General features: G+C 37.0%; 1 protein-coding gene across 1 annotated transcript; it reads right to left on the minus strand.

Annotated features, from left to right (window-relative positions):
- Positions 1–8,968: 8,968 nt before the first annotated feature.
- Positions 8,969–16,078, minus strand: LOC306868744 (receptor activity-modifying protein 1-like). The gene is made up of 6 exons (XM_079415070.1): positions 15,934–16,078; positions 15,209–15,273; positions 14,475–14,532; positions 11,319–11,348; positions 10,975–11,143; positions 8,969–10,882 (listed from the first exon to the last, which is right to left on the minus strand). Exons 1-6 carry the CDS (start codon positions 15,986–15,988, stop codon positions 10,633–10,635), a joined length of 627 nt encoding a protein of 208 aa, XP_079271196.1. The 5' UTR covers positions 15,989–16,078; the 3' UTR covers positions 8,969–10,632.
- Positions 16,079–17,472: the final 1,394 nt, after the last annotated feature.

The following is a 17,472-nucleotide window of genomic DNA, read 5'->3' on the forward strand; positions in this document are numbered from 1 at the left end:
CCTTTTGAGGTGCAGAAGCTAGTTAAACTAGATGCCGGTTACCAGTTATTAGAACAACTAACACCAGTGTGAGGAATGCAACATCTCAGTGAGCCATAATTGAGAAGAGTTGAGTGTTTAGGTGTATGTGAGTGTGTAGATAAGGGCTAGCATGTCAAACATGCTGTTCTGTGGGATTACATGTTCATGTCCAGGAGTTAAAGTCTTTCTCTGTGCTGACGTAGTAAATTTGCTATTGTTTGGATTCATTTGAACTTTTAGAAGCTCTAAAGAGTACAGAATGAATCCCACTTGTGACTAAATCCCATTTCCCAATCCCATTACCCCACTTTTCCCTCTTATTTCCTGTCGTCTTCTTTTTTTTTTTTTTGAGGCAAAAAGGCATAGTAGAGAATTTAAAAAGGGGATTTTCCTTTTGGGAGAACTATGCTTTAATGAAGCACCTTGACTGACACACATCTACTTCAAACCATTCCCTCATTCCTGTACATATGGTGGAATTATTACATAAGCTTCTCTCTTTATTTTCCATTCAACTCTGACTAGACAGCCATCAAAACAAACACAAGGATGTTAATGGAACATCGGAAAATGTCTCATCTGTAAGAAATGAGAATAGTGGTCTTTTTGATTGGTAGTAACATTTAATATTCAGCTAAACGTGGCGATTTAGAGCAAACAACCACAAAACATTTCATTTGCAATGGAACTTTACAGCTTATAAGTGTTTTTACAGTGAAACATTGCTCACTATTTCTGTCTTCATTAATGGTCGCTGTCCCAGCCTGTTTCCACACTTATTGCAGATGACAGTGGAATTTTTATGGACAAACCATTTTTGCAAAAATAAATGCAATCGTTTTCATAAAGCAATGGATTTATAGGCTATTTTTTTTACTTACTGAAACATTATTCCAAAAAGCCTCAAAATACAGTATGTATGTATATCTAAATCATAGATATCATGCGCATTTGGTGACTTTCACAGTCACTGTAATTTTCCTCATGATTTATTGTGTGTTGATTACTTAATTGCATGGCAGGGTAACTATACTGCATTATGTTTATATTCAGGGATGCATACATTTACAGCCAGCATTCTCCAAAACTCGAGGAGATGATTGTATACTCAGTCACTGGCCTGTGCTTTTGGCATTGTCCATCGAAAATGAAGATCACAACAGTGACCTTTGGCTGAAAATGGCTTTGTGTATTGGAGTAAGCTGCAATTTCCCCTGCTGATTTTGTTTACAAGAAGAGCCTGTTTTACAGGTTAACAGGAATAGTGTGCTTTTGGACAACTTTTATAGGTAAAAAATAAATAAAAAAACGTCAACAACAGGTGAGTCTCTACTATTATTTTCCTGTTTTATAGTTTTCTTAAACTCCCTGTAAAAGTCTTTGGCACAATCTAATTACACTAATTATACAATCTAATACACAATTTGACTACTGCTATTGGGAGAGGGATAATTTACACGATTATACAATGTTGCACAACCTCATTGAAATATTTCTTACCGTAAACCTAAAACATGACATCTGGAGACTGTTGTATGCTTGTCAGTTGAATGATTTAACATGCGGTCTCAGGATACTTGCTTTGAACACCTCATCACTGAACATGCCTATACAGGACAGAGGACAGTCACTTCAATTCAAGCATGGGTATTTGATGCAATATAAATAATCACATTCCTAATACCTTAATTACATCCTAATATAATTTGTATGTTCTTGTAAATAATTGTAATGACAGTTCTATTATGACAACTCTCTGAAGATTTTAGCATAGTAATGGATATGACAATGTTAAGGTATTTGGTCTTGGCGGAGTAAATCTGCTATGCTGCTGCTGTTAGTTACTGCTGTTGTTGTAGATTATTGCTGCTGCTGCAAAGCAAGTACAGGGACTTGCTACTGCCAATGCATACGCCAATACAGTGCTGTGAGTATTTAAGACATACTGCTGCTGCACAAATAGCATATATAATAACCTGTCGCAGATCTATACAGGTGGAGCTGGGGAAGGTGGAGGGTTTCAGAGTACTCTGAAAGTGCACTGTGAAATGCTCTAATGAGTGCTAACCAGCCATTTAAATGTAAAACAGTAAGCCTATTGGCTCTGTATGCAACTTCAACCAATCAGCTTGTGCCAAGTAGTTTAATGTGAATGTCATCAGTTTGTGTTTAGAACCCATCAGCCTGATTTGATTCTTAATGCTTAAGATTGCATAGCTGCTTTGAAACAAGCTCTATTGTATAACGTGCTATATAAATAAATATGACTTGACTGTACATGATTGTTTATTATTATTTTTACAAACTGAGGGGAAAGTCAAAATTATTTTAAAACGTGTTAATAGAGCTTGCATCGGACATTTCTTGAAGTATCAAATAAGAATACTTTCTAATGCACTGTAAACATAAGCTTGTAGTAAATTATAACTAAATTTGTCTTTTCAGTAAAATGACCTCCATGAGCCTCATGGTTTTTCTGTCCTGTTATTGGACCCTTAATGGAATGTAATGCATGAGCACATCCCAAACCAAAACAGAAGGAAGGAGCAGACAGAGGAATGGAAGGCCCATCTGAGTGTCAGCTTCCTCAGAGGCCTCAACAGCGAGTTCTGCTGAGGAAAACATAGGTGGCCTGTTTGTATAAGATGTTGTGGGAGGTGACTCATGACTTCGGGGATGCAGTGAGGAGGTAGACGGTTTCCTCTAGTTGGATCCCTGCCACCTCCACACTCTCAATTACAGCATTCGGCTGGGCTGCTTCTGGTTGGCCGCAAAAAAGCGGCCTCCACCAGACGGGCTGAGAGCAGCAGCCATACAGTGGTAAACCAGATGCAGATCACCTACACTTCCTCTGGCTTCTCACGCTGCAGCAAACACAGTCTAGTCAAAATAATAGCGCAAGTTTCTGCTTGAGTTCTCAGACGACGTGTAGGCTAAATATACTCACATCAGATGGAGACCAAAACGGAAAGACAAAAAATTCTTCTTCTCATGAACAGGAAACATTCTTATGTTGGAAAACAATGTGGTCATTTGAGCCTCCATAGAGGGCAGTCATTCCTGATTATGCAATATCGTGCTTCTGCTAAGGATTAGGCTGCATGTAATTTGTCATACCGATATGCAAACTAACAGTTCATAATCAGAAGAATCAGAATCAGAATCAGAATGAGCTTTATTGGCCAAGTATGTTTACACATACAAGGAATTTGTTGTAGTGACAGAAGTCTTATTGAGCAAGGATGCATTAAATTAATCAGAAAGGGCAGTTCAAACTTTTACAGTGTTGCAAAAGATTACTATTTCAAATAAATGCTTTTGAACTTTATATTCATCAAATAATCATGAAAAGAATGTATCAAGTTAAGCATTACAACAATTTTCAACATTGATAATACTAATAAATGTTTCTTGAGCTGCAAATCAGCATATTAGGATGATTTCTGAAGGATCACGTGATACTGAAGACTTGAGTAATGATGCTGAAAATTCAGCTTGCATCACAGGAATAAATTACATCTCAACACATAATAAAATAGAAAACTTTTGTTTTAAATTGTAATTATATTTTACAATATTGCTGTTTTTACTTTATTTATGATCAAATAAATGCAGCCTTGGTGAGCAGAAGAGGCTTCAAAAAAATGACTCCAAACTTTTGAATGGTGTACTGCTTTTTTTTCAGATATGCTTTTGAGCTGGTATTATATCTAAATTCATTGTGATTCATAGGACAGTTACAGCTGCGTTCGCTACAGTGGCATAATTATATATAATTCCAACAGCAACAGGCATTTACATGTTTTTGCAGGTAAAATTCAACCATTCTCTTCACTACAAGAGAAAGGGCAGCAGTTATAGCTATTATTTAACAACTTGCAGAACTGCAGAAGAAAAATAACGTGTTTACTATGGTTAATTCTAGGCATTCAGTTATTTAAGTTCTCTTTATACATGAGCAGCTTTTGTTTTCCATAGAATCTAACCATTCAAAAGGGCAGACTTTCACTGTATGTGATTATAGCCTCTGCTGTTAGTTTTTTTCTTATGCTCTCACATCACAAGAGTGGGAAGACATATTGTGTAACACAACGACGCTCAACAAACACTTCCTAGCATGCCATTGGTGAAATACATCTTCACAATGTGGCATCCCACCCTCCCCCTCTGACCACTGCTGCCTGTCTGAAACCACAACGCCATGGTCATTGTCCAAATGAAATACACTGGCTCACCTCAGGCCAGACCACATTTCACACCAGCAGAGCTGACAACACCCTGGCCCTCTCTATGGGTAATAGCTTGTATCAACAACAGTCTAGTTTGAAACAGTGAAACACTGAACACTGAGCTCCCTTAAACACCTTGGACTGGCATACAGTGCTTCATTTAATAACAGCATTCTTTAGCTTTTTTAGTGCATTACAAGTCTGTGCATTGCTGACAGACAGTTGAAGTGTTGAGGTGCTGCAGGGGGATACAGTATGTGATTGTTCTTTTAAATAAAATGAATAAATACATTGGCTGCATATGTTTGTATTATTTAAAAAAACAATCATATATAACATACAGCCATAACAAAACAATAATAAACAAATACAGTTTTCTTGCACGAAAACAAATCATTTCAATAGTATTGCTGCCATCTATTGGTGTAAACAGCAATAGCTACATATTACGGATTTGAATGACAAATCAGGCCTTCCATAAGCCTCACCCTCTTTAAACCTATTATCCAATGATTTTCAAAACATGCATCCCTTTTACTTTATGTAGGATCATTTAATTCTAGGAGTTTTACAAGCTTTCATAATTATTAAATATGTTTTGTCGTCTTTATTAAGTGAATTATTTTTATTTGCTTTGATAGATTTCGGAAAGAGAATACAGACTGTGTACAGACTTAGAGGGATGGTACAGTTGCAGTCAGGCCAGTACGAATGTAACCAATCAAATTGAAGAAGCACATGCATTTATTTTAATATAAATGTGTTTTAGTCTTCTGTGTCTGAAGAGACTTCTAGCTTGAAGAATAGTACATTTTAGTCTTTATTTTAGAATGAAAGCAAAATTTTGTAATGGGAAAAATTAGTTGCATGATTGTTATTGTTGCATTATTGTTATTATACAAATAATTTACTCTTTACATTATTAGAGTGGCTAAATAAGTAGGTGGGGAAGTTTATGTTTCTTGTACACTCTAAAAAATGCTGGGTTAAATACAACACAGTGCTGGGCAATATTACAGAATACATGCTGGGTTGTTTTCAACCAACAGTTAGGTTAAATGTTTAATCCAAAAATCTGGGCAGTAACCCAATCGCTGGGTTCGTCCATATTTTACCCAGCGCTGGGTTGTATTTAACCCAGCATTTTTTAGAGTGTACACCCATTCTTTAGTTTGGTTTTGCTTTCATTTCTTTTAAGTATTTAATACAGATGCTTTTACTCTAGTGCAGTCTGTTTTATCAAAACAAGCTCAAGTTGTAAGCATGTCTTTCCAAGGCTTTGCCAACATGGGAACAGGAGGGAAAAAGAATGAGAATTCCTTCAGTAAGTGTCTCTAAGCTTTGTTTTCAGGTTTTTATGTGATTTAAGTCTTTTATGTGCTATTTTTTTTTTCTTTCTTTATAAGTTTGTAGTTCGATTGGACCTGTTTCTTCTTTTGTTGGAAGTGGTGCCACAGGTGAGTAATGGACTAGTACAAAAACTGCAAGTAGAAGTAAGATGCATCTGATAAAAACACTACTCAAGTAGCAAATTATATGTATTACAGTAGAAATGTTTTCTCTCCATTATGTCCACACATGAGAGATAGTGAGTCAAAATCTTGCTGTTCTTTTTTAAAGCAAACAAACTAAAATGCACTCTGTTGTAACAGCGGTTTTAAAGTATTGTCACAGTGCCATGGTACAGTGATGGTATCATATAAAAGATATATCTATATACTTATCAGGAAAATTTAAACACAAATCACCACAGTGTTTCTGTCCATTTGGTTAAAGGACAGAAACATACTTTCCAAAAAGTTACTGAAGTAAATGTAACAGTACGTCTAGAGCATTACTACCCACCTCTAGGAGGTAGGAAGTGGCTCTGTCTTTGCTCCATCAGTGCAGAAGACACTTTGTAAATAGAAAGTCCTCTGGAATGTAAAAATACATTGTTAAATATTGTCTTATTTATTCACATGCCTATTCTAAGTTTTGTTTATGTTCATGTTATCATATCTTTCAATTCACTTATTCATTGTTACCATATTTTAAGTTTCACTTTGTCATTGGTTGTTGTTGTCATGTGTTTCCCTATATCCATGTATTTAAGCCCTCATGTTTGATATGCTCTTTTTCCTCCCCAAGCTGCTTGTTATGTTGCCTCAGAGAAACTGAATGTTTCTTCTTTTGGTAAGTCATATCATCATCATTAATAAAAATAAAACTTTGGAATTATTATCATTTTGGATTCAGCTGAAGTTCATTTGGCAACTCTACTGTGTCTTTGACTAAATTGTCTTTATGTTTCAGTTCAAGGAGGAGCATGTGCAGCTTTTGGTATGTCAAGAATTGTTTCATTCAATTAATCTTCTCACCTTGAACATTGTTTCTTTGTTGAAATGTTAGGTGACACTGTAAAAGATGCAACATCCTTTGTCCTTAACTTAGCCACAGACTGCAACTCCACATCCAGTGGTCAGAAGTGATTCGATGGGAATCCAGGGCTGGAGATTCACTATAGCATTTACGTGTAGGGGAGAGTGGGGACAGTTGCAAGTTGGCTTATTTCTTCAATCAGGAATGGGCTACAGTAATGATATTCATACTGCATGTGCTCCCCCATCCTTCCTGGATGAAATTAGGCACATGTGACCATTCCTTTTACCAAAAATAATTTTCATGGTAAAAAAGTATTTTTTTTTATCATCAGATTTTTTTGTCGTACTGTCTAAGTTGTTTGCGTGAAGCATTGTAAGAACACATGATTTATATGTTTTCTTAGCTTCTAATAGGCATAGCTAGCATGTGTCAAATATATTGTGTCAAGCTATTATACCAAGTTTTATCACGGCTATCAAGGGTGGGGATGTTGTTGCAACCGTCCCAACATGCTGTCCCTTACCACAACATTGATACACTTGGTTAACTGCTAGTTGGTCAAACTAGTTCTTAAGACAGTGACTAAGTTCATGCAACTGGCTTTAGTTCAGTAACCTTTCATAGATGTTAACAGAAGTAGGTTATTATTAAGTTTTAGTGTCTTGATTCTGATCAAATTTATATTTTGCAGTTCAAATGTATTGTCATAATTAAACAAGACAAGGTTGTTACATGTTACTTTTTTTTTTTCTTCCCTTTACTATTCTTTGTTTTTATACAGCCAATTTAACTTATTAAAGACCATGTCTATGCACAAATAAAATAAAGAACCTGCAAAATGATATTTAAGAATGGTTTTAATTACATTCTAATGAATGTTGCAACCGTCCCCTGTTGGGGGTCAGTTGCAACATTGGACTTTGTCTATTCAAGTATAAATTGTGTGTATATAATCATATGTGCACGTGTTAAAGCAGTGTGGGTGAGTAGCCGACTGATGTTGCTTTATTGCATTAAAATTCTGGCTTTCTAATGCAAACATCAGTCTCTGAAAAACTAAAGGAAATGCAAAAAAGTGTTGCAACCGTCCCCACTCTCCCCTACTGAAAGCATGCTAAGTGAAAATTCATTGATCTCTTTTGTGATAAGAACCTCAATAAAGACTCATTCTACTAGACTTAATGTCTTTTAGATTCTCTTGCATTTCAACAACATCAAACTAGACAAATAATCTATTATTTTGGTTGAACCATATACCATCATTGACAAAGATCATTATTAAGAGCAGCAAAGAACAGCAGAAAATGCTCCCCCAACAATGACATGAATTATACATGCCCAAAAATCAACAAGAGCAATAGTTTAATAGTTTGTTTAATAACAAATATTGATCTCCAGCTTTTCTACTTAACCACTGGGTGGCAGCAATATCACATAAAACCTTAACAATCCGATCTCTTTTTGTCAGTCCAAGTTTTTATAAAAAAAAAAAGAAAAAGTTTGAAATAGAAACATGAATAAACAAAATAGAGTCCATAACTTCAAGCCAGCACATTCACATTTTATTGAAAAGTGTACTTGGAAACGCATTCAAATTAAGTAGATTTTTATATAGGCTAATGGATCCGTAATGTGAGTTCCGTGTGTAACAGTTTACATGGAATAAAACGGGTCTGTCAGAAGCTCGTGAGTAGTGTTGTACAATGCAACTGTAAGCTCTTAATTGCAGAAGTCGCTGGCCAGGGGGTGGGTACAGATGTGCATCTGTGTTTTGGATCAGTGCCGGGGATCTGACAGTGAGATCTAGCAGTAATGAAGGCCTGCAGCATCTGGCCAGCTGTGAATGACTGAATGGTTAAGATGTGAGATGTGTCCTCTCCCGCGGGACCTGTGAGACTGACGCCGGATTGGATGAGCTGCTGGAGGAGGGCTAGGCGTATGGAAGGCCGGAGGAGAGCCGAACAACGAGACAAAGGAGGAGGGTGATTACTCTCGTTCCCACCACACCCTGCCAAACCGAGTCCCCACAAACACGTTTCACTGAAGACTTTGAGTGTGTGTTTTACAGTGGAAGAGTCTCACATCTACGAAATGTTGTACAGAGTTTAGGTAAAACTAGTTTAAGGTTTTGTATTGGTGGCCAGGCTGCCTGGTAGACCATATTATACCAGTGTAAGCTCTTTTTTTTTTCAGGTGTCCTGACATTTTATCCTACATGTCAGATTTTCCAACCGGGGCTTACTGCGCATGCGGTCCTTTTTCTCTCGATGAACAACATTTAATGCATCTGCATTACTGTAAGGGGTAGGTTTAGGGTTGGGGTAGGTGTAGACGTTAATAAAACACAATGTAATAGGTAGAAAAATTATTTATTGTTGGTTTCCGGTAGCTGAATCCCACCGCGAATATAGTAACACATAATTACTGTATATACACTACTGTAAGGGTAGGTTTAGGTTGTGGTAGGTGTAGACATTAATACATCATAATTTAACAGGTAGCATTTTTCGTTGTCGAATTGTACTACCTACTGTTTTAATGGGAGGTAGGAAAATCTGACAGGGTAGCACAAATCGACAGAACACCGGCAGTGATTTCATCAGAATTTGTGTTTCATGCTATAAACAAATAAGATCTTGTACTTTTAATTGACTTTGAGTTCACTAGAACATGTTAGACAATCAGCTTTTCACTCACTATTCCAGCATTTTCCACTTTAACCTACCCTTCTGTGTGAAGTGTGAGGGGAATTCTGAGCTTGAGTATTTGAGCTCTCTGTCACAGACAAGCAAGTAACCTTTTCTATGTTAAGTGGCACAACAAAATATGATATATTCTTAACACAGAAAATCACACAAAACAAGAACACTTTTACTAAAATCACAATGACAGACTCCAAGTAAAAGGTGTGGTTTAATTTATTTTAAAAACATGTCCAATCAAAGTAGGAGGTGAAGTATAAAATTACAAAATAGTTCACAGGCTCTTAAATGGTTGGTCTATAAAAAGAGAGAATAATCTGCAGACATAGACTTCAAAAAATGTTGTCTCAATATAAGACTCATCCTTTTTAATCAAGTTACTGAAATAATTATAAAACACAAACTAATGCCAGTCTCTTTCGTGTGACTACATTGATACAGTAATTATATGGTAAGGAAAGTACAATGCAGTTCTGTGTGAGGGGCACAGCAAAATTCAAATTAACAATGTAAGTGGACATTACAATCTATATAAACCTCCATTTTCTGACATTCCCTTCCCTCTTAAAAGTTTACTTTTCAGAGACACCTGCATGTCATTAACTTAAACAGTTATTTAATAAGCTGCCTATTGAAAGGGGTGGCTTCCAGTCGGCTTTGTTTTGTCATGCATTCAGATTGATTAATTTATGCTTAATTCCTCAATAGCCGTCATAATAAATTTAAAAAGTCAATCATTATGACTTGTGTCAAAATAGAAATGAAATCACAAAGACATTATTCTAATAGTCAGCTTAACATCTCGTCACTCAACTAACATCAAAATCTACATTAAAACACGGGTTAAAGATTTCTTACAGTGCATAAAGTGGACACTCAAATGAGTTTGTGGTTCTGCATTGTTGTTTTGTACATCTGGTTATGTACACAATTTGTCTGAATACTTCAAATTAATCTTTTTTCCATTGCCATTTCACATTTCATTGGATTATGTATTTACATCCTGAAGACAACAAAACGTATATGTGCAAGTTGGAGACAATAATGCTGTGAAATGTCTGTAATGCACATTAGCTGTATGTTAATGATAAATATACATTTCTAACCAACAATTATTTAACTGAAATACAGTAACATTTTCCAGTTAGAGATCACCCCCAGAACTTAATGCTCATCCTCCATTCTGGTTTAGCTAGTCCTGGAGATGCCCCAATCACTGGGGAGTGTTGAGCCAGGACATTATCCCAGGGTGGGATACCATTTGGGGTGAAGAAGAAACAGAGCAGAAGAAGGAATAAGAATAAAATCTTCTTGCACTAGGACCTCCTGTCTCCATTTTTAGTCTTGAGAACAACTAGGACCACCATAACGGGGATAAGGCATATGGGGGTCATGACAAGGGCAAGGATGATGCTGGGAGGTGGGTCTCTCAGTGCCTCTGTGGGGCATTCTTGAAAGTAGGTGGTGTGGATTTTCACAAATGTTTGTTCAACCAACTGATTCGGCCAGGGAAGCAGCAGACATTCAGCAACGGTCTCAGAACACACAGTGAAATTGTTGTATGCACTGCCAAAGAGACAGATGAAGAAAGAGAGTCACCAACTGCTATCAAACACATCCAGTATTATGTAATTTGATAATGAATCCTTAGAATGTACCTTTTTACTTTTTCCAGTGAACACCAGTCAGTACTGTTCATGGACCCCATAGCAACATCAAAATTATATTGACACAACTGCACCAGCATTTCATAGCATTGTTGAGTTCTCCAGGGATAGTGCACACAAATTGAACAGTATGTGTCACAGATGCTCTTGTTATCACAGCCTATGATGTAAACCAAATTAAATAAATAATGAACTTTGATGCATGCTGATGTGAATCATCCTGTCATGCATAATGGAGTTTTCTGTTTATCTTAAGTGTCACAGTCAAGCTGATACCTACAGTAATTATCATAGTTCATTAACATAAACTTTCTTATGATAGCAAATGTACATACCAAATGTTCCTCCATCTCCATAGCCAGGATCTAAAAAATATAAGTACTGTAAATAAATACAAACATATATACACATATAATTAGGCAAAATGTGCATATGATGTGTCCAAACATGTTGCAATGAAATTAAACCCTTTGCCTTTGATTAACATAACTTGCTTCAGTAAAAAAAAAAGGACAGAAAACGACGACTTTGATCCGGTGACCATGCTGGTCATCTGCATCCTTCAAAGCATTTGTCATGCACTGTATTGTGTCTAATTCAGATTAAAAACGAGCTGAAATTTTTCTATCGACACACGCACACACACGCACAAAAACTTACCACAGATAACTGACAGAAAGACGCATAAGAAGCTGAACGATACCCTCATATCAGAGCAAACGAGAGCTGGCGAGCTGGTCTCAACCCGCCGCTGAATGTGTCTGAACTTTTACACCGAAGAACGCGAGGCATAACAGGAAACGCGACGGGTGGAAGCGTGTTGCGCCGTCACCACATGTGCAATCACGGTTACCAGATGTTCAGAAAGCTGCTGACCGAGAGAACGCTTTAATTTTCCCACATAATAATGCTCCACCTCTGGCCGCCTCTCTCTCTCTCTCTCTCTCTCTCACACACACACACCCTCTCTTTTCCAGTCAGTCTTCAACTGAAAAAAATAGACCGTTCAGTGACTTAAATATTAAAATATTAAACAAACACGTGTTTATATTCAGCGATACATGTGCTAATTTATGTATTTGTATTTGTATGTAACGTTTGGTTAATTTAGAGCTGATGGAAGTATCAACTTGCTTTCCGACTGATCCGTAAGTGTTTCTGATAAAGAACCACTTCATACCAGTTCAGGTTTAGAGACATGGGTCGTGCTGTGTGGTTTTGATTCACTTAATAAACGAACCGAATAAGAGTCATTCGTTCGAGCTCACGCGTAGCGCCCTATGTTTTTTTTTAACGTAGCCTACAGTTTGATTCATTTAAAATAATCGATTCTTAGGAGTCATTCGCTCGGGAATCGGAACTGTATGTGGTTACAACAATGTACTAAAAGCAGAAAATTTTGCCTTTATATTTTTTGAAAGGTTTCGCATACAGTCTATCAAACTGTCAAAATGATCAATGCAAATAACTAAAACACTGCATTATTCATGCCAGGCGATGCAAACACTAAAGAAGCACCTATTGAACGTGTAATGTGCATGCACATGGCCGTTTTCAGAAATTTTGCTGTTTACACAGAGATGATAATGACTGTTGTTGTTTTCTAAAACTTTTTTTTTTCATTTCAAATGTTTGTGATTTCATGCCCCATGTAGGCCCTTTTTACAGGTTGTGTAAGCACCCCCCATGGGACGCAAATTTGACATGTTTACATAACATGTTCAGTCCGTATGCATGTGCTAATACTTGAAAACCATAATACAGCATTTTTAGTGGTAGATCTGTGTGAATTGTTGTCATTTTGGCATTTGTTATCTATTTATGCAAAACTTTTCGAAAATGCAAAGTAATAAAAATAAAAACTTATCTGTTTTTAGTACATTGTTTGTTGTCGTGTAAACATAGGCCTACCCTAAGTAGTGGTGTTGTGATGAGTAGTAGTGGAAATGTCAGATTATTTTTGTAGTACAAAGAATGCATGTTCAAGAAAAGTTTCACAAAAGTCCTTTGGTATTTTTGTATACCGAAGCAGCCCGTCTGGAAGACTGTTTCTGCATAAGAACCAGTTCTCAGTTCCAATCCTGACTCTTGATACTGTAAAGCACTGTTGTGTTTAAAGATTGCTGTTTCCCTGAGGCGCGGATCTTTTCTGGGCTGAGCACACCCAGACCAGATGCACATCTGCAAATGGGTCTTCCCCTTTAGAAAACACTCCATTTCTCTCAGGTTGATTCCTCGTTGGCTCAGTGGTTCTGATTTATTTGCATTTTTTGCATCTGTTTCCAAACAGGAAACATAAGTGAACATTTAGGGGCAGAGCAGGGCGGCTTGATGGAACGGACACTTTTAAGAATAACTGGGTCATATTAAACAGATCGAGTTGGGGAAACGATATAATCAGAGTTTGCCATCTGTGCTCGAAGGGCTGCACTTTTGGTTTGAGCCCAGCTGTGATTGAAACAAACTCTCAGCTCACTCACTTCAAAGGAAGAGAAAGAAGCGAATCCAGGGCCGAGGTAGGGCTGGAACAGTTTATGTTACACTTTTGGGCTTGTGGATCTCATGTTGACCATGTGAGACTGTCTTCAACCAGTACCAATAGATTAATTATACAAAAAAGCATTTAGTGTAGTATTCATGTTTTAAACGTTTTTGATTTTACTTTTTTTAATATTTTTTTTTTGTAAAGACAGATGAGTTTCAGAACTCAAAACATCCTATAGCCTATTAGACCTCAGTCAGGTTAAGGTGCTTTCGCACCGGAGGAACCTTTCCATAGTTCCTAGACCTATTGGTGGAAGTTCCCGCTTTTTGATGTGTTCACACTACAGGAATTAGGAACGGGTTTAGTTCTAGAAACTCCATTTGGAGGAACTAAATTAGCTCCTACTTCGGAGTAGGGTTTAAAACAGTTCTATAGGAACTATCAGTGACGCAGTGTATGCTGATTGGTCAAACACATACGAAACATATATATGAAATTAAAGTATTATAATTAAAAAAAATTGGAAGAGGAGAAATAAGGGCATTGTTTTAATTAGCATGCTATATGCATTATTACATTTTAAATATATATATTTGAGCAATGCAGACTTTGTTTCTGTATTTGGTTCCTAACAACAGGCCAGTCTAAATCTCTCCAGTGCCCATGTGTTTATTCAAATCTCAAACTGAAGCAGTTAGTTTATTCTTTGTCCCGGAGCCTCTCGCATGCATAGAAAAAAAGTGATCGAAAGTGTCAACAAAATCTCTCACCGCAACGTAGAATTGCAACACAATATTCTTTTCACCAGTTTTTATCAACAACTTTGTAGCTGTAACCTTTCAAAGCGCTGATTGTCTGCTATTCATTGCTAAGCTACCCAGTAAGCACTCAATTGAATCCATACACTGAAAACAACCTCACAGTAGGGTTTATTTGGATATACAACTCAGAAAAACAAAGAAATTAGAAGACATGTCTATCATATTTACACAGCTGTATCACTCACCTGCTCTGGTGTATGCAGTGGTTTGTACCTCTGTCGGCATGGTTGATGTAGTCTGTCTCTAGAGCACAGAAGAAAAATAAATGATCATGAGATACAGAGGACATTTTATAAAAATAACTTTTTAAAGCAAATTGAATTCAGATTTAAAGGGATAGTTCACCCAAAAATGAAAATTCTGTCATTAATTACTCACCCTCATGTTGTTTCAAAGCTGCAAGACCTTCGTTCATCTTCAGAACACAAATTAATATATTTTTGATGAAATCCGAGAGCTCTCTGACCCTCCATAGACAGCAAGGGAACTAGCACGATCAAGGCCACTACTAAGGGTATTCACGAAAGGACCACGATGCATGCATGTGTTGTGCTGCTTACATAGAACACGCTAAGCCTTGTTTACAACCAGAAGAATGCACACGCATGTGTTGTGGTATGTGAATTGCAGCTGACAGTGAGAGGGAAGAAATGCGCACAAAAAGTATTCTCGTTGCTTCATAACATTACTTGTTGAACCACCTATCTCACATGGACTATTTTAACAATGTCCTTACTACCTTTGGTCCTTGAACGTGTCAGTTGCATTGCTGTCTATGCAGGGTCAGAAATCTCTCGGATTTCATCAAAAATATCTTAATTTGTTTTCTGAAAACTTACAGGTTTGAAACGACATGAGGGTGAGTAATTAATGACAGAATTTTCATTTTTGGGTGAACAAACCCTTTAACACAACTCACCACAGTTTGTTTCTGTTCGTTTTGTACCAGGGTCTTCAGAGTTGAGACCATTAGACACAGACAGACTATCATGAAAACAACAACAACAACAACAAAAAACAACTTTGGATTACATAAGTTACACTCATATTCAGAGACACACTTATTTGTCATTGTAAGACAGCAAATTCCAGCAGTTTGGGGAATATTGACAGGCATGGAAAAGGTTGCAGGAAGGGAGGAGATGAAGAAAGAGGAATGGAACATCCTCCCTTTGTCCTGACCAGTTGGATCATGACAGTCATTTCCTTAAAAGCTGTCTAATTTATCTATGTTTACCATATAGTAACTTAAAGCATAATTTTAAAGAAGTCAGCAGTATAATTTACATGACATTCCATTATATTTTCTTTGTGGTCATGAGGGCAATAAAGTTATATTATTTTAAATGAATTAATATTAATAGATTATAACAGAATTGTTGACATATATTTATATATGTGTGTGTATGCATACATACACACTACATATTCTTATCTATAATCAAACCAGAATTAAAATTCTGAATTATCAATTAGAAACATAACATTTGGATATCAAATTTGTACAACATTGAAGATAGCAATACAGTAAGTCTTTGTTCAGTCTTTGTAAAATTACAAGAATTTTCTTCTGGAGATTGCCTCTGATTTTAAATTTCAAGCACACTAAAACCAAGCTTTTATTCTGAAGGTTCAGATACTCACCCCAAAACAGAAGAGTCCCTGCTGGTTTCGAAGTAGATATAGATATGTGCGCCATTATGCTTAAATCATGTGGTGGTTCTATCTATCTGTTCACCTCAGCTTGCAAAAATCACATGTATGAACTCTTCAACAGGAAGACTCTATTAAAACAACAGGATGTGCTCATTTCCTTAAAGGGGTGGATTCACAAATGGAGAGACATTACAGATGGGGCGGGCGGTCTATTGTGTCCCAATGTTGCCATCATCTGTATCTCTAAATTTCAATCACATTATCTTTACTGTTACTGTCACCTTCTCTCTCTCTCTCTCTCTCTCTCTCTCTCTCTATCTATCTATCTATTTGTCTGTCATATAAAATGTGTTTGTCACTGCACACTTTGGTTTAACAGGATTTGTTGTGTACATTCATTTTACATTGTATGTTTTTCCTCTAACACTACTCTCAGTCAATTTGAGTAGGAGAATCTGAGTGGATGGACTGGGAACTTTTTTTTTATTAACAAAGCATGAGCCAGATTTTGCTTTTAGTTGGGCTCATTTGTTTATCATGTAGAGTAGAATATATGATGTGATGTATGATGGAAACAGTGCGGAAATGGAGGAATCTGCTATTCAGGATGCTTTCCACATTGTTGTTTACACATATTTCACTTATTAATTACATTAACAATTATGTACAATCCCAATATAGGGTGTGTTCAAAATCCCAAACCTGCATGTTCTTCTGCATGGACAACCACATACATGTATAATATAAATAATTACATTGTAACTAAGACATTTCTTTAAAATACAGGACAAAAGAACTAAATTAAAAGACAAGAACTGGCTTCTGTGGTAGGTCTCACAGTGTTTATTATTATAGAGTTGAGTAAGCAGCCTCATTCTAAACAGACTGTTTCTTTTAATGTTTCTGGCAGGGACTCTGTTAACCTCATCGGGCCGTACAGGGGGTCTTACCCCAGGTGCTTTGGAGAGTGAACTGTGCTGCAGAGAGGAGGGGAGAGATAAAACCTGATGACAAATCCACCCCCTGAGCATTGGCTCAGAGGAGTGTCTACCCTCGCTATTGACGTACACAGAGCTACACCACTGCCATTGACGCATGTACACTATGACCACCACTGGCGTGTACTCAGTTCAGCTCAGAAGTGATGCAAGAGGAGAAAGTATCATTCCCTTAGAGTTTCTGTCAACACAGTCTCTCACAGCCACAGATGTGTAAGTCAACGTCATCTGGCGATTCCCCCTCTCTCACTCAGCTGGACTTGGTCTGGTGCCTGGTGAAGTTCTGAGGACCCAAATTACTTCCACATTTGATTCACATTAGTAAGGAGAGGCTTGTTTTCCACCCTTAATTGGTTTGCTTCGTTTATAAAGCAGATTAAGTTAGAGGGACAGAATACACAGGGTTTATTTAGCAGTTTGGGACATTTCAATTTCGTAGAATTGGAGTTCAAAATGGCACAATAAGTACAACAATGCAATTTTTATCAGTATTTTACAACTGATAAACATCAGAAAAGCTGATTACAAT

The sequence above is a fragment of the Barbus barbus genome, assembly GCF_936440315.1.
Source record: "Barbus barbus genome assembly, chromosome: 4".
In the NCBI taxonomy this organism is placed as follows: domain Eukaryota; kingdom Metazoa; phylum Chordata; class Actinopteri; order Cypriniformes; family Cyprinidae; genus Barbus; species Barbus barbus.

Excerpts from the sequence above, each read along its gene's own strand:
- LOC306868744 (XM_079415070.1), bottom strand. The coding sequence starts at position 15,988 with ATGGCGCACATATCTATATCTACTTCGAAACCAGCAGGGACTCTTCTG. Across the intron at positions 14,533-15,208 it reads ACGAACAGAAACAAACTGTG|AGACAGACTACATCAACCAT; the intron begins GTGAGTTGTGTT and ends TCTGTGCTCTAG. Across the intron at positions 10,883-10,974 it reads TCACTGGAAAAAGTAAAAAG|TGCATACAACAATTTCACTG; the intron begins GTACATTCTAAG and ends TCTCTTTGGCAG.